We start from the raw sequence: 18,726 nt of genomic DNA, 5'->3' as shown, positions 1-18,726 counted from the left end.
GTATGACAGTATGCAGATTCTGTATGCAGTATGACAGTGTGCAGATTCTGTATGCAGTATGACAGTGTACAGATTCTGTATGCAGTATGAGAGTGTGCAGATTATGTATGCAGTATGACAGTATGTAGATTCTGTATGCAGTATGACAGTATGTAGATTCTGTATGCAGTATGACAGTGTGCAGATTCTGTATGCAGTATGACAGTATATAGATTCTGTATGCAGTATGACAGTATGTAGATTCTGTATGCAGTATGATAGTGTGCAAATTCTGTATGCAGTATGAGAGTATAAAGATTCCGTATGCAGTATGACAGTATGCAGATTCTGTATGCAGTATGAGAGCATAAAGATTATGTGTGCAGTATGACAGTGTGCAGATTCTGTATGCAGTATGACAGTGTGCAGATTCTGTATGTAGTATGACAGTGTGCAGATTATGTATGCAGTATGACAGTATGTAGATTCTGTATGCAGTATGACAGTGTGCAGATTCTGTATGCAGTATGCAGATTCCGTATGCAGTATGACAGTATGCAGATTCTGTGTGCAGTATGACAGTGTGCAGATTCTGTATGCAGTATGACAGTATATAGATTCTGTATGCAGTATGACAGTATGTAGATTCTGTATGCAGTATGACAGTATGCAGATTCTGTATGCAGTATGAGAGCATAAAGATTATGTGTGCAGTATGACAGTGTGCAGATTCTGTATGCAGTATGACAGTGTGCAGATTCTGTATGTAGTATGACAGTGTGCAGATTCTGTATGCAGTATGACAGTGTGCAGATTCTGTATGTAGTATGACAGTGTGCAGATTCTGTATGCAGTATGACAGTATGTAGATTCTGTATGCAGTATGACAGTGTGCAGATTCTGTATGCAGTATGCAGATTCCGTATGCAGTATGACAGTATGCAGATTCTGTGTGCAGTATGACAGTGTGCAGATTCTGTATGCAGTATGACAGTGTGCAGATTCTATATGTAGTATGACAGTGTGCAGATTCTGTATGCAGTATGACAGTGTGCAGATTCTGTATGCAGTATGACAGTGTGCAAATTCTGTATGCAGTATGAGAGCATAAAGATTCCGTATGCAGTATGACAGTATGCAGATTCTGTGTGCAGTATGACAGTGTGCAGATTCTGTGTGCAGTATGACAGTGTGCAGATTCTGTATGCAGTATGACAGTATGCAGATTATGTGTGCAGTATGACAGTGTGCAGATTCTGTATGCAGTATGACAGTGTGCAGATTCTGTATGCGGTATGAGAGTATAAAGATTCTGTATTCAGTATGACAGTGTGCAGGATCTGTATGCAGTATGACAGTGTGCAGATTCTGTGTGCAGTATGACAGTGTGCAGATTCTGTATGCAGTATGACAGTGTGCAGATTCTGTGTGCAGTATGACAGTGTGCAGATTCTGTGTGCAGTATGACAGTGTGCAGATTCTGTATGCAGTATGAGAGTATACAGATTCCGTATGCAGTATGACAGTGTGCAGATTCTGTATGCAGTGTGACAGTGTGCAGATTCTGTATGCAGTATGACAGTGTGCAGATTCTGTATGCAGTGTGACAGTGTGCAGATTCTGTATGCAGTATGACAGTGTGCAGATTCTGTATGCAGTGTGACAGTGTGCAGATTCTGTATGCAGTATGAGAGTGTGCAGATTCTGTATGCAGTATGACAGTATGTAGATTCTGTATGCAGTATGACAGTGTGCAGATTCTGTATGCAGTATGCAGATTCTGTGTGCGGTATGACAGTGTGCAGATTCTGTGTGCGGTATGACAGTGTGCAGACTCTGTGTGTGGTATGACAGTGTGCAGATTCTGTATGTAGTATGACAGTGTGCAGATTCTGTATGCACTATGACAGTGTGCAGATTCTGTATGCAGTATGACAGTGTGCAGATTCTGTGTGCAGTATGACAGTGTGCAGATTCTGTATGCAGTATGACAGTGTGCAGATTCTGTGTGCAGTATGACAGTATGCAGATTATGTGTGCAGTATGACAGTGTACAGATTCTGTATGCAGTATGATAGTGTGCAGATTCTGTATGTAGTATGACAGTGTGCAGATTCTGTGTGCAGTATGACAGTGTGCAGATTCTGTGTGCAGTATGACAGTGTGAAGATTGTGTATGCAGTATGACAGTGTGCAGATTCTGTGTGCAGTATGACAGTGTGAAGATTCTGTATGCAGTATGACAGTGTGCAGATTCTGTATACAGCAATGTAGGAAGTCATCTCTCCTGTAGGCCTCTAGAGGCTCAGTGGGAGGTTGACCTGCGTGCAAATGCACTCAGAATAAAACAGTCCCCTTTGGGGGGAATTTCAGCTTCATTAAAGGAGAAGTACAGCCAAAGTTCATTTGGCTGTACTTCTCCTATGGCTCACAGGAGTGCAGTTCGTTCTGCACACCTGTGACCCATTTTCAGCCGACAGCAGGCTAAAGTCCACTGTCGGCTGATGTCACTCAGCCAGTCCAGACTGGGGAAAGATCCCAACTTTAAAGTCAGGTTCCACCCAGATGTCTGGACTGGTACCTGGCTCAGCCTCTCAACGGCCCGTTGAGAGCCTACGCCAGCCGCTCCTCCCCTTCCACAGCCCAACGCTCCAGTAAGCTTTGGGGAAGGGGGGCAGAGCAGAGAGTGGTGACATGCAGCATTGAGAACTGAATGATCAGCGGTCATTAATCGATCAGTTCTCAGTCTTAGAGGCAGCTGGGGACAGATGCAGGATCGGAGCGACGCTGCATCCACCAAGGTAAGTATGATAAAAAAAAACCTCAACTTCTCTTTTACAGATTATGTAAACCTAACATTTTATATTTCTGATATGTGCTTGCTGTACCATGTACTTGTATGAAAAGTATCCTGTTCTCTTTGTATTGCTTCCTTTGTGTGAAATCCCTGGTGTTCCTGCCAGTCCCCCTGCTTTCCCATTTTAAAAAACCTGACCACACTAGGCATGAGAGCACAGCATGGTCATTTCTCTCAGCGTGCTCTCCTCCAATGATCAGATTTCACTGACACGCCCCACCCGCAGAGCCTATCACGGGAAGATTAATGTACTGCTGTTTCTTTTCCCTCACCTCTCTATGCAGCTGAGAACAGAAGCTATGTGATCACCTATACAAAAAGGGAGCAAAGGTATTTATAATGTTTTTTATATTTATACACAAATGTTTTGCCTTTCATTTAAACTTTAAACTGAATGGATTGTTTTACAAGGTGAGTGTTTACAATCACTTTAATTTAATGCAATGGTATGTTATATTGGAGTCATTCTCAGCCAGGTTACCCTGGAACCATTGGGCTCCTTCAGACGTTGCTAGGGTTTCCTTGAGCTGTTGCTGGTTGGCCTCCAATTTGATGGTGCTGCATAGTTTCAAGGCCAATGCCACTTAACAGGATGCGCAGACCCAATTATATTTTTAGCTGTATGTAACGGCAGTATTCTTCCCATTAGCCACTGATGTGAGATGTATTTTTCCCACTGATCACCATTGAGTTGGTTTTATCAAGGATTCTTCAAGACCCAAATTATTTTAAGGATTCCTCTGGGGGTAAAAAGGTTGAGAAAGACTTTTGCAACCCACAGTTTTCATTGGATTGCTCTGTAATACAACGATGTCAAGCTAAATTAAGTGGCACCCATTTATATACAAGTACATATAATACATGAGTTACACAAGTAACTACACACCACGCTAGCATGCCATCCCTCCTGCTGCCAACACTTACCCAGGACACCACTCTTCCGTTAAAACACGGGAGCTTTGCGTTGTCATCTGAAATTTCTTCTTTGACCACCCTGAAATATTGAAGGCGACAAAAATCAATGATTTAGAGTTTCATCATCTGGCAGCTCACTACTTTTTATTCACATATAACCTCCAGAATTATACAGTGCGGTGCAAAATATTTATTTGAAGCCCTGTTTTGGTCCCAGACATCTCTAGTTTCTTACAAAGCACACGTTCTTGCAATTTACAACCTGTCCCCAGATAAACATACATTAGGGGTTGTAATGTATCTCTGAAAGTGGAAGTAGGCCATGCATATTGCCTCCAGAAAGTCAGACCTTCATTCACATAAATATACAAGTGTTTAGTAAACATAATTCCTGGAATTCATAAAAAAGCATTGTGTTATGCCTCTGTACGACAATTGTTGATGACTGTGACAGATTCTGTTACCTGTATGAAACGGGTGCTTGAATTTATCAAATAAAGGTGGGTGGGGGACACTAAGACCCATACTGTGGACATTCCATCCTCAGTGCATGCTGAGCCCCTGGACTGCACAACATCACTCGGAGAATCAAAAAAATGAAAAAACCACAGCGCAACCACACTAAATAACTGAACATTGATTAAATAAATAGATAGCAGTCAGAAATGGCATGTCCCACACCTCAAAACAAAATAAAATGCAGCGCTACCTTAATAAATTAGAAACGTGATTATACAGTCAGGTCCATAAATATTGGGACATCGACACAATTCTAACATTTTGGCTCTATACACCACCACAATGGATTTGAAATGAAACAAACAAGATGTGCTTTAACTGCAGACTGTCAGCTTTAATTTGAGGGTATTTACATCTAAATCAGGTGAACGGTGTAGGAATTACAACAGTTTGCATATGTGCCTCCCACTTATTAAGGGCCCAAAAGTAATGGGACAATTGGCTTCTCAGCTGTTCCATGGCCAGGTGTGTGTTATTCCCTCATTATCCCAATTACAATGAGCAGATAAAAGGTCCAGAGTTCATTTCAAGTGTGCTATTTGCATTTGGAATCTGTTGCTGTCAACTCTCAAGATGAGATCCAAAGAGCCGTCACTATCAGTGAAGCAAGCCATCATTAGGCTGAAAAAACAAAACAAACCCATCAGAGAGATAGCAAAAACATTAGGCGTGGCCAAAACAACTGTTTGGAACATTCTTAAAAAGAAGGAACGCACCAGGGAGCTCAGCAACACCAAAAAACCCAGAAGACCACGGAAAACAACTGTGGTGGATGACCGAAGAATTCTTTCCCTGGTGAAGAAAACACCCTTCACAACAGTTGGCCGGATCAAGAACACTCTCCAGGAGGTAGGTGTATGTGTGTCAAAATCAACAATCAAGAGAAGACTTCACCAGAGTGAATACAGAGGGTTCACCACAAGATGTAAACCATTGGTGAGCCTCAAAAACAGGAAGGCCAGATTAGAGTTTGCCAAACGACATCTAAAAATGCCTTCACAGTTCTGGAACAACATCCTATGGACAGATGAGACCAAGATCAACTTGTACCAGAGTGATGGGAAGAGAAGAGTGTGGAGAAGGAAAGGAACTGCTTATGATCCTAAGCATACCACCTCATCAGTGAAGCATGGTGGTGGTAGTGTCATGGTGTGGGCATGTATGGCTGCCAATGGAACTGGTTCTCTTGTATTTATTGATGATGTGACTGCTGACAGAAGCAGCAGGATGAATTCTGAAGTGTTTCGGGTAATATTATCTGCTCATATTCAGCCAAATGCTTCAGAACTCATTGGACGCCGCTTCACAGTGCAGATGGACAATGACCCAAAGCATACTGCAATAGCAACCAAAGAGTTTTTTAAGGGAAAGAAGTGGAATGTTATGCAATGGCCAAGTCAATCACCTGACCTGAATCCGATTGAGCATGCATTTCACTTAGTGAAGACAAAACTGAAGGGAAAATGCCCCAAGAACAAGCAGGAACTGAAGACAGTTGCAGTAGAGGCCTGGCAGAGCATCACCAGGGATGAAACCCAGCGTCTGGTGATGTCTATGCATTCCAGACTTCAGGCTGAAATTGACTGCAAAGGATTTGCAACCAAGTATTAAAAAGTGAAAGTTTGATTTATGATTATTATTCTGTCCCATTACTTTTGGTCCATTAACAAGTGGGAGGCACATATGCAAACTGTTGTAATTCCTACACCATTCGCCTGATTTCGATGTAAATACCCTCAAATTAAAGCTGACAGTCTGCAGTTAAAGCACATCTTGTTTGTTTCATTTCAAATCCATTGTGGTGGTGTATAGAGCCAAAAATGTTAGAATTGTGTCAATATCCCAATATTTATGGACCTGACTGTATATAAGCAAGAATGGTGACACCTCTTATATAAAATGCCAGCATTGGCCAGTGTCAATGCATAGACCATAGCCCTGCCCTGAACATAAGGATGCTGAGGAACAGTCCACCGCTGGAGCATAGGGGAGTGCTATCTGCCGGGACAGCGGAGGAATAGGCAAGTAAAAGTGCTGTCCTTGTCCCCTAGATAGAAATGAGCATTTAACTCAAGCAGTACAGGCAAGGGTTCTCTTTTCCCGGGGATGGGTTTTAAAGTGGACCTTCACCCTAAATAAAAATGTATTCCCCTCCCTTCTCCCACCTTTCTTCACATTTGGATAAATATTTTTTAACTTTGTGTTTTTTTTTCTGCAAAACAGCAATCCCCTATTTCTAGCCTAGGAGAAAATGACATTCGCCCCGATTCTGTGCATGCACAAATGTGCTAGGGGCTTTGGGTTCCAGCAGAGCCTTGCGGCATAACTGCACAAGTACAGGTTTCCCCATGCATGCATGAAGACAGCCCCAATATGGTGCCTTGCGCATGGCCAAATCCCACCCCCGAACATGGGCAGATGTGCTTGCAGGCCTCTGCTGGGACGTGAAGCCAGGCAGAGCCCTTTCACAAATTTGCGCACAAACACGACTAAAAAAAGATGATGGTGCCAAAAAGGGGAGGGGGGGGGTGAAGCTTAAAGGGACTAAAGTTCCTTTAGGTGGTGATACCTTTACTTTTTTACAAATATACTGTTGCTGTATATTGTGAGATGTTGGATACTTGGGTAATCACATGCCTTACCGTACCCACAGAGAAAATGCAATGCAGTTTAGGAAATGTGTGAAGGTGCCATTAATACTAATGGCACCCCCACGCACTGGAAACATTAGCGTGGTTTCCTGCACTGGGAAACACACTGCACTATGCGGTTTTCCTGTGGCCACATTTTCTGAAAAGGTGCATGGACTTTTCCCCTGCATTTTCAGTGTGTATAGCAGGTCAAACCCGAACAAACGCAGCCGCGTGGAAACCGCAGAGATATGAACTAGGGCTTATTCTTACAGACTTATAGGGGTTTATTTACTAAAGCTGGAGAGTCCAAAATCAGACTCCCTTCTGCATAGAAACCAATCAGCTTCCAGGTTTCATTGCCAAAGCTTCATTGAACAAGCTGAGGTTAGAAGCTGATTGGTTTCTATGCAGAAGGGAGTCTGATTTTGGACTCTCCAGCTTTAGTAAATAAACCCCATAATGTCACTGAAGGGTCTGCTTTAGAATCATAAGACTGGCATAGAGTTTCCACCACCCTGGAAGGATCATAAATAAACATAGCTAGCCTTTATATAACAGATTGCTTTTAGCTTTCCTGTTCTGCTGTAGAATTTGGTCTTGTAAATTGCAAACATTATCTCTCCACATAGTGCAAACACAGGAAGAAACAAGGGGAGCCTAAGAGATTTAACCCTTACTAAGGACAATAAAGTGGTCAAGCAAGCTTCTCAATCAACGCTTACACTTTAAAAATCAATGGGCAGAATCCACTGAACATAAAAAGGCCTGTTAAGGGATTAAGTGAACAATAAAGTGTTTTAGAAAGTGGTGCAGGGGGAATGACAAATACGAGGGTAGCCTAGCCAAGACATGTTTTACTAGCCAAGCATGGAGAGAGAGCTTTAGTGCCAGAACGCCCGAATCTACTCTATATACCGCAATAATCACTTCTGGGGATTATGGGAAGTAGAAGTCTTAAGCATTACCTGATTATTTTAAGTAAACTCTACTTACTGATAAATAAAATGCTGAATGGGACATTGTAAGGAGTTATTTACTTAAGGATACGTTCACCCACCATTATTAAAATGTAAATGTGTAATCAAGAAGCGTAAAAGAATAATGAGGTAAAAGGCAAAACGTTTTTTTTTCATTTTGGATAGAGTAAGGGAGGGTTATAGGCCCTGTTAGTATTTTTTACCATCTGTGTCCCACTGGGGAGATTTCCCTTCACTTCCTGTCACATAGCCAAATCAGGACATGAAAGGAAATCCCTCCAAAATGAGGGAATCCCTGTTTGTCATCAGAACTAGGTGTCCCCATTGGAAGATTCCCTTCTATTACTCTTCTGGTGACAACTTACACTTTGGGATTATTTTTCACTTTTGATGATAGTAAACATGACAATGGAGAGGGTGAATCTCCCTAACAAGGACACAGACATCAATAAGAACCTGACAGATGTTCTAATCCTTCTCCACTCCAAAACTAAAAAAGACGTTTTGCCTTTAGTTATACTTTAAAGCAGAGCTCCACCCAAAAGGGGAAGTTCCACTTTAAGGACAGGTACCCGCTCCCACTTCCAGTCCGATCGCTTAGGCGATCGGAAGTGGAAGGTGTCCTCCCTCCCTGTAGTCTATGGGACGCGTGACAGGTCCCAGAAGACCATTCATGAAGTGCTGCGCTACTTGCGCATGCGCAGTGGGTACCCGGCTATGAAGCCGCAATCTGCACAGGCGGGTGCCCACACTGAAGATGCCGGCCTCCTGGAATACAGGACGGCCGGTGAAACGGGCTGCGGGGGACACACCACGGGACCGAGGGACAGGTGAGGGGCTGTTTTTTAAAAGTCAGCAGCTACAGTTTTTGTAGCTGCTGACTTTTATTTTTTGACAGGGTGAGTGGAACTCCGCTTTAAATTAATGCTGTATGCTGCAAGCATAATATAGGAGGTATGAACTGCATGGTAGTGAGGGACCCAACTCTGTAGAGACCTCTTTTTTTGAAAATCGGGTGTATAATTACAGCTCTTAGAATGTAGGTATAGCCGATTAGCCATAGGCCGCTTTCACACATGCCGAATCTGGTTTTACTCAGCCGGGGATCCATCCCTGCTGATCCTGTTGTGTGGACAGGAGCAGTTGGATGACAGGTTTATGTCCGCTCTGCTTATACAGAGTAGAAACGAACACAGCCGCTCTCCTCTATGGGCAGTTAAATGTAAATGGACCAACTGTCCATTTACACCCGACTACCCTCAGATCCGGCCTGACAGAGGGGAATGGATCGCTCTTCCATTTGTTTTTGCTGGATCGGATCAGTGGTAGCTGGGTGTAAACCAATACAAGTCTGTTTACATCAGGCTGCCCATAGAAGAGACTAAAGGGTCCAGTCCACCTGAAAAAGGGACAGGCAGACCCAGCTGGACCACCCATGTGAAAGGGGACTAAACCTAAACTCGAGGTGAGCTTAAAGCAAAAGTCCAAGCAGATATGAAGGACATAATTTATACACCTCTGTAATCAATAAAACATCATTACATGCATTTTTTTTTACCTGCAAACAGTGTGGGTGCTTAAAACTGACCTGACATCAGCCTTTTACAGTCCCTGTACAGCAGAGCAGGAGTGTAAGAGCAGGAAGCAGCATAAGTAGCCGATCAGTTCATGTGCTGACAAGAAGCATGCTGATATGACGAGATAGTGGAGTGACAGAAAGATGAGCTCATTACTGTGCTGCTTCTTCTTTTACTGTCCATTCATAGGCTGCGGTGAGTCCATGACAAGCTGGACTCAGAGGGAGTGGACTGAATGTTGCTGGCCTTTAGACTTAGAACATCTAGTGGTGAAAAAGTAGTACTGCAAGGGACAGCTCTGATAATAGAGTAAATACTGCAACCAAAGCTGCAATTTATTTAATCTTGTAATAGGTTATTATTGTTTTTTTGTCTGAACTTCTGCTTTAAACCTGAAAATTAGTGTCTTGGTTACATACTATCAACTGATTAGTTCAGCTTTTCATCCAAACTCTGCACTGAAACAGTACAGCCCCATCCTCTTTTATCTGTAATCTGGTGATTCTGGAAAACACCTGCTGGCGATGCTGGAACTCATTTATGACAGCCACCAATCAGACTTAATGTGTTACTAAACCCAGGACCCTGCATTCACTATAGCTGGTCTTCCACAGTACACAGAACATGGAAATGCAATTATTTTAGTAAATATAAACTGTTAAATACATTTTCTCATCAGTGGTTAGAGCAGTCTTGTGACTTCTATCAGTGTCCAGCAGAGAACTGGTTAAAGCTTGTAGTTGGAGTTTTAATTCTCCCTTATGAGGCTGCAGGACCCCTGACCCTATGTCTGGACAGTGCTGATTGGCTCTGTGCTGATTACATGCACTTTCCTAAGAAAAAAAAAACACCTCTCTAGCAATACACACCAAACTGAGCATGTGCAGCTTGCCTCCAAGCCTCTGTTCTACCAGGAGATATATTTGGGACAGTAGAAGACAGATCAGAGAAAACAAGATCAAACATCCTTTTTACACAATGCGGAGGATTAACCCCTAAGGTTCCACAGTGAGTATAACAAGCATGCTTTACTGCATATACAGACTGATTTTACTGTTGTGGGTTTAGTAACACTTTAAGGCAGTATTAAACCGAAAAGCAAACATTGATTATATTGCAGCTTACCAATTCTTAGATATGATAGCTGAATTGGTTTCCTTTTTAAGGCTTTCTTACTTCTATTTGGTGATCTGGTGATTCAGCCAGCAACTCTGCTATTTTTCAGAAGTTCAAGCTCTCCAGCAGAATGTATCAGTGTACATGGAAGAGACCATCCATTTACCACTGACAGGGGGGATTAAAATGATCAGCTTTTATTTATTCATGTAAAGCCTTTATCTCAAAAGGAAAAAAAATGTTTGCAGTAACTGATTATAAAGTATCAGCTTGAGTTTGGCTTCACTTTATTATTTGCATTCAAATCTGCTAATACATTTAACACTCCCACTCCCCCTGATTGACATTGCTGCATTCTGCTATGTCCTGGCTCATTCCTTTAAAAGTGGTGTCTCACTAATATAGCAGGTGTGTTACTGGTCAGATCAGCAGCTGAAACCAGAGGGAAAAATCCAAAGAAAAGAAAACTAATGCAGCCACCACATCTAATGATTGGCAAGCTGCAACATAATACATTGTTGGTTTTGGGTTTAATATCACTTGAAACCTGCCTAAGATGTGTGATAGCAAATGGTGATGCAGATGTAGTGCTAGTTTATTCTGCAATTTTTTAGAATACCCACGCAACTATTTACTTTAGACCTTACGGTCTATTACCACTGAACAACCGTACACTATGGGAGGGGACCAAAGCATCTACATATAACCCACAAATACATGGGGAGCTAAAACAAATTTCAATGTTGATTGCATTCATGATGAGAACTGAACCCAAGACTACTGTATTTAAAATCAAAGCGCTCAAAACTGCACCACAATATACCAATTCTTCTACATATTGTAACTGTATTACACCCCGGTCACATCAAACCCTACTTTGATTTCAAAGTCGGGTGATTTGCCCATTTCAGGTGCGATTTGCAAGACATCTGGTAAAGATGTCTATGCAAATTGCACCAAAAGTAGTACATGTACTACTTTAGAAATCAGTGCGGCTCTGACCAAGTTGGAACCACACCGATATGACTGCTTTGATTTGGCATGTGATTTGCAAGTCGTATGGCATGCAAATCGCATGCCAATTCGCATCCAGTGTGACCAGGGTCTTAAAGGCAGAGTCCACATAAAAATTACACACACCAACAATAAATTAATAAAAAGTGTGCATTAATTATTTTTTACACCGAAGCCTGCAGAGCATTACAATCACGATCAATTCATCATGGTTGCAATACACAAGCTCCTGATTGTTTACCCCCAGCCCCAGGTTGGTATGGAAGTACGGACCTCCCGCTTTGGGACTAGAAGAAGTAAAACATGGCTTACAAGTGCAGTGATGTCAAGGCAATCCATGAGTCACAGATCCCTGGAAAAGGATGATACAGCTGTGTGAGCCACACATAGCCAGGTTGGATTAAAGAAAATACAGATTGCTATAGGGAGAAGAACCCTGTGAGACAGGTTAGATAAGGTTGGGTAAAGTCTGCATATGGTTGTAACATGGTCCAAAAGGTTGCATTTGCTTCTAAATCAGTGGTCTCCAAACTGCGGCCCTTTGCATGCCTTTGTCTGGCCCTTGCGGTAATATTCCTCCCACTGATACCAATGATGGGCCACTATTCCTCCCACTGATACCAATGATGGGCACTTTTCCTCTAACTAAAATCAATGAGGGGAACTGTTTACCCCACTGACACCAGAGAATTTTCTACTCCTACTGGCCCCCATAAAACCTGAAGGACAATAAATTGGCCCTTTGTTATGAAAGTTTGGAGACCCCTGCTTTAAATGTAGAAATTTATAGATTAGTCACAAAGGGACTACATTGCTTTCATAAACATGTATTTTGAGTAGGGATGTGCTAAGGTTTGGGCCAAACTTGAGCCAAGTTCAGCCATAACCCATGGGAAACTGTCAAATGACAGCAGGCCTTGACCCAATCAGCAATGGCCCAAGCATTTCCTGCCCCACACCCTTAAGTTATAAAGGGGCAGAATGCTGGTGACATCATTGACCTAAAACTTATCTCATCCTTAATTATGAGAAGGCGCAGTTAAGCTCAGCCCTTTACGCAGCACTACACAGTAGGAAGAAGAGCCTCTGCGTGTAACGAGCAAATGGGGAAAGTATTTTCCTTTTATTTGCTCACTAGATCCCTGTTCACCCGCCAGATCCAAGTAAGAAAGCCCTTCTAAAGTAAGTCTGGTCGAAGCTTACATAGGACTAGAAACTTCCCACCACCACTATAGAACAACTCCGGGCCCTAGTGACTGATCAGTCAAACACTAATCACTGCACCGTAGAAGAAAAAAGATGAAGTCACATGTTCTACCACACCTATATAGACTATATACAGACTATTTTACTCTGATAATCAAATGATGCAGCAGAAGAGTGCAGGGAAGGTAAGCATCAGCAGTGGTGGTTGATGGGGTTTGTGGACAAGCTATTACATAAACCTCCTACATTGTCCTGCAAGAAGAATAGAGTGTTGTATTGTATGTAGGTTAGACCTCTGATTGAGGTGAAGAAAGCAGTTTGAACCACCGGACCCAATACTGACAGACAACAGTACTCAGTACAAAGCTGGTTTCTAAAATGATGAGTGCCTTGTAGGAACCCAGCGGGAAGCATAATCACAGTTTATGTTCAATAATGAAAGCTCTCCTAATGTGATGTCTGGAAGGAAATATATAGTATTACTTCGAAATAATATGGAGAGGTCTGCTAGCATGTAGTTTATACAGTGTGACACACACTAATTTACAGGTTCATTTTAGTACAAGTTCTGCTGATACAGATTAAATCTTATGGTTATAAATCAGCAGTTCAGTGGATTTTATTATCCGCTATATTTTATTTGCCAGATGTGATAACTACACTAACAACAAAAAGACTGTAATATTAATATATTCTATATAACAGCAATCATAACACAAGAGCAAACTCACAGTGGACTACGCTGCAACAGAATGGAACGTTTTACATGTAATCTGCCAATCATCTTCCTCTGCATGTGTGCTGTAACACATTCAGTTAATATCTGATTGAATGGTTGGGAACTGGATGGACTGGCTGAATGACAGCCACATCTGACGCTGTGGGGTTTATTTACTAAAGCTGGCGGGTGCAAAATCAGGCTCACTTCTGCATAGAAACCAATCAGCTTCTAACCTCAGCTTGTTCAATTAAACTTTGGCAATAAAACCTGGAAGCTGATTGTTTCTATGCAAAAGTGAGCCTGACTTTGCACTCTCTGGCTTTAGTAAATAAACCCTATATGTCATCTTTGAAACACTTTTTTTGTCCAGTGCAATTGAGTTGAGTACCCAAAACCATCACTCCTCCTGTCAGGATAGACATTTGGGCCCCTTACTGCTGACCTGCTATTAAAGGTGCCAGTTCAATGACAAAGCACCAAAGTGCCAATGCAAGGCAAATCAACAAGTTTCAACCAATACCAAATTAAAAAAGAAAAAAGCGCCACTTACAAAAAACACCAAAGTGTCAGCAGCATATCCCACCCAAAATAAATTTTGGCAACAATAATCCAAATTAAAAGGTATGCGCTAATAACAAACTTATACAAAAGTGTATATCATCATCCAAAAAACATTAGTGTTTTAAATAAATTATAGTGTCCAAACATAAATTAGTGTCCAAAAAAAAAAATATATCTTCAGTGACTTGAACCAATTGTGAGAAATCCACCACCAAAGGAGATTAAATGAACTCACCAGAGCTAATGGCTGGTCAGATTATAAACCAGCAACAACGCTTGTGCTCTGGGAGCAATGAACCCGATGTCCAAATAGATATGGTGATGTTTCAGATACTTCCAGATAATAATAATCACAGCCAAACAACTTTGCAGCCCAAGCTCTTATGATGAACTTCTCCACTCTTTCTCATACCTCCATGAGAGCATGCAGTACACTCAGGGACAAAAAAGAGAACATAATGGTGCAATACGTTTTTTTCATTTATCTCTTTAATAAAAAAGGTATAAGGAAACTCACAAACAAGGTGTCCATCAGACACCAGCTTCAATCGCAAAAAAGGGTTGTGATACAGTTAACGCTCACCGCAGATCTCTCCCATACAGCACAGAACAGCAAGGCTCTCTAACGTCCACATCGCGTAGCCTACTTGATGTGGATGTTAGAGAGCCTTGCTGGTCTGTGCTGCATGGGAGAGATCTGCGGTGAGCGTTAACTGTATCTCAACCCTTTTTTGCGATTGAAGCTGGTGTCTGTTGGACACCTTGTTTGTGAGTTTCCTTATACCTTTTTTATTAAAGAGATAAATGAAAAAAACGTATTGCACCATTATGTTCTCTTTTTTGTCCCTGAGTGTACTGCATGCTCTCATGGAGGTATGAGAAAGAGTGGAGAAGTTCATCATAAGAGCTTGGGCTGCAAAGTTGTTTGGCTGTGATTATTATTATCTGGAAGTATCTGAAACATCACCATATCTATTTGGACATCGGGTTCATTGCTCCCAGAGCACAAGCGTTGTTGCTGGTTTATAATCTGACCAGCCATTAGCTCTGGTGAGTTCATTTAATCTCCTTTGGTGGTGGATTTCTCACAATTGGTTCAAGTCACTGAAGATATATATATATTTTTTTGGACACTAATTTATGTTTGGACACTATAATTTATTTAAAACACTAATGTTTTTTGGATGATGATATACACTTTTGTATAAGTTTGTTATTAGCGCATACCTTTTAATTTGGATTAAATCAACAAGTTTGTTTCAAATCGCCCCCTCACCAGTAGAACATAATCACTTTCCCTATACTCCCCCACTCCTCTGTTTTCCTTCTAGGAGTGAAGAGAGATACCCACCACTCTACACATGATAGCATGGGGCCAATCACCAAGCACCAGTGCCTTAATGACACTGGAAGAGTCTTCCGAATTGTGTAAGCTGTGGTTGGAGCAATTCTGAATTTACATAGGGTTTCTGACAGCTGACTGGAGCAACTCAGAGCTTACACAGGGCTCCTGACAGCTGACTGGAGCAACTCAGAGCTTACATAGGGCTCCTGACAGCTGACTGGAGCAACTCAGAGCTTACACAGGGCTCCTGACTGCTGACTGGAGCAACTCAGAGCTTACACAGGGCTCCTGACAGATGACTGGAGCAACTCAGAGCTTACACAGGGCTCCTGACAGGTGACTGGAGAAACTCAGAGCTTACACAGGGCTCCTGACAGCTGACAAGAAATTCTGAGCTTACACAGGGCTTCTGACAGCTGACTGGAGCAACTCAGAGCTTACATAGGGCTCCTGACAGCTGACTGGAGAAACTCAGAGCTTACACAGGGCTCCTGACAGGTGACTGGAGAAACTCAGAGCTTACACAGGGCTCCTGACAGCTGACTGGAGAAACTCAGAGCTTACACAGGGCTCCTGACAGCTGACTGGAGCAACTCAGAGCTTACACAGGGCTCCTGACAGCTGACTGGAACAACTCAGAGCTTACACAGGGCTCCTGACAGCTGACTGGAGAAATTCTGAGCTTACACAGGGCTCCTGATAGCTGACGAGAAATTCTGAGCTTACACAGGGCTTCTGACAGCTGACTGGAGCAACTCAGAGCTTACATAGGGCTCCTGACAGCTGACTGCAGAAGCTCAGAGCTTACACAGGGCTTCTGACAGCGGGCTGGAGCAACTCAGAGCTTACACAGGGCTCCTGACAGCTGAAAGGAGCAGTGGGTGACAAAGAAAATTTAGGTATGCACTAGAGGGAGATGAGAGAGAGTGAATTATCTCCTGGATTTGACTTAACTGGGAGGATGACAGTAGCAATCATATATGGCTTCCAAACGTGTGTGACGGATCTTTTCCCAGAAAGTGGTTGGCCGCAGGGAGTCTGCTACTACCACAAACACATGAAAGAGATCATCACACAATTCAACTAAAAATGGTGGGGCGGCTGACTATCCTCATGTATCTAAGCATAGTAACTGAGAGCCGGGTTCATAGACTGTTCCGAGACTGCCATCATTAATCATTGAACCTATGTCAATTACAGTAAAATCTGTGAAGCCAGGTACAACTCATATTTACCATGACAACTAGGTTATGCAGCCTTTGGAGCACTCACGTGTTTTTTTAACATAAAGTAAAGCATCTATTAGAATTAATGATGTTGTGGAACTGGTTCCTAAACTGTCATAAATGTAGTTATGGAGCAAACATCAAAAAACAACTAATCCTTTAAATCACAATTAACAGCACCTCTAAACATTGTATGTAAACTATGACTCTTGTTGATAATTTCAAATAACAAAAAGTGGCAGATTAACCTCCGTAACTGCTATACAGTGAAAGCAAACCTGTGGACCCCCAAAAAAATAAAAGTGGCACTCACTGGCATGGATCCCCTGGTAAGAGATCAGGAATGCAATACCTGGGGGAGCTCTCATATGCCAGTCCATATGGTCAGTCCTCTCCAACCTCAGAGAACACTGCTGTGGATGTTATATTCTGTACATTCTATAATCTGACCTCAAACAATCTTTAGATGTTTGGGAATGGAAAACATGGCCATTTAAGTGCATGTATAGAAACAGAGTTGAGTACTATATGTGATCATTTTTTTGCACAGTTCAGTTTACATGACAAGATCCACTCCCTTCTTCTGGTCCAACCAGAGTTAATTACAGCAGCAGTAGACATTATTCTGGGAAATCCTGAGTACACTACTGCTGCCATACGTGCAAACCAAGAAAATTTATATTTTGCACAGTAATAGAAAGTAACGGCCAGCTGCAGGTTTACAAAGAAAGGCCATTTATAACATCATTTAATTCCAATATGCATCTCTTAAAGCATTGAGATGGATATATAGTCAAAAATTTCTTAGCTAGGGTTCCAGAACTTGCTAGGGGTTCCTTAAGCAAAGAGAAAATTGTATCTCTCAGATCCCTTGAGAAAAAGTCGGAAGTGACGAAACGCGTCAGTGTCGTGACGTCAGACGCAAAACCAGAAGGAGCAGCGCGGCCATCTTGGATGTGGTTTCAGCATAGGATGGACGTTTTTTTCCTTAAATGTAAGCGGATAATAAATGTGTGATTTTCATATATATACTCCACTGAGTTTTCTCTTCTCTGCCCTGTGAGGAACGGGGGATCCCACTGCATACTCCCATAAGAGGAAAGCCAACTGGCATATGGGGATTTGTGAAACACCTGTGCAAGCTGAAAGAGGGTAATAGTATGTTATCCTAACGCAGAGTGGTGGCACCTATTTGGTCTTGTACACTTTTTCACTGGCTACATACTTTGGATTTGTTGCATTTCACTTATTGGAGCGATTATTTCACAATATCACTAGTGGAGTTGTGTGGATTTTTAACTTCATGTGTTGATTTATAATATTGCTTATATTATGTTTTATATCACTAGTGCTTTTGCATGATATCACATAATATTATATTTTGAAAGATAATGCACTATATTTAGTTTAAATTTTTTTTGAGGTATCTTGGATTGGAGTGACGAATCGGATATGTATCACAGCTGGAAGATTGGATAGTGTGGACAATTTTGGATTTTACACTGTGGACATTTTTGATATATTGGGAATGTGGGGTAGGATTTGAGTTTTTGGGGAAGGTTTGTAGAAAAGGTTTATGATATCTCTCAGATTAGTCACCACTGACTCCAATAACCGTTTTAACTGTTAAGGGCATTCTTCCCACTGACCAACACGCTAATGTACCATGAGCTGTATATATAGTAATTATTGGAAAGGGTTCCCTGAAAGTTATTTCAAGGGTTCCTCCATCTTAAAAAGGTAGAAAACAACCCCAAAAAGTCACTGCTTAGGCCTGAGAACTACATTCTGACCATGGCAAGTGATGAGTCCAGATAAGAGTTTGCTACACTGAGGATACTGAAAAAGTGACCATGTTGCATCAAGAGCCAACTTGGGTTCTTTATATATAAACCCAACATATAGTTAAAGTGAATCTCATGGTGCTTAATCAGAGTATGGGCAAGGGGAGGAACAGGTGATGGTGTAGCAAGACACTCTCTGAACTGGCTTATCAGAGCAACAATACCAGCCAGGGTTGATCTTCTATCCCAGGGTTTCTCAACCAGGGTGCCGCGGAATCCTAGGGTTCCTAGGGGTT

General features: G+C 42.0%; 1 protein-coding gene across 5 annotated transcripts in view; it reads right to left on the bottom strand.

The window, feature by feature from the left end:
- Nucleotides 1-18,726, bottom strand: part of DVL1 (dishevelled segment polarity protein 1) — a 214,357-nt gene that overhangs the window by 135,228 nt on the left and 60,403 nt on the right. For all 5 annotated transcript variants that reach the window (XM_089675944.1, XM_089675947.1, XM_089675941.1 and 2 more), the window contains exon 2: nt 3,761-3,830. In XM_089675944.1, the coding sequence (XP_089532070.1) occupies nt 3,761-3,830 (70 nt within the window). The remainder of the gene's footprint in view (nt 1-3,760; nt 3,831-18,726) is intronic.

The sequence above is a fragment of the Staurois parvus genome, unplaced genomic scaffold (assembly GCF_062004578.1).
Source record: "Staurois parvus isolate SC_StPar_1 unplaced genomic scaffold, SC_StPar_1.0 ptg000160l, whole genome shotgun sequence".
NCBI classification, from domain to species: domain Eukaryota; kingdom Metazoa; phylum Chordata; class Amphibia; order Anura; family Ranidae; genus Staurois; species Staurois parvus.
This window is presented reverse-complemented; position numbering and strand designations above follow the sequence as displayed.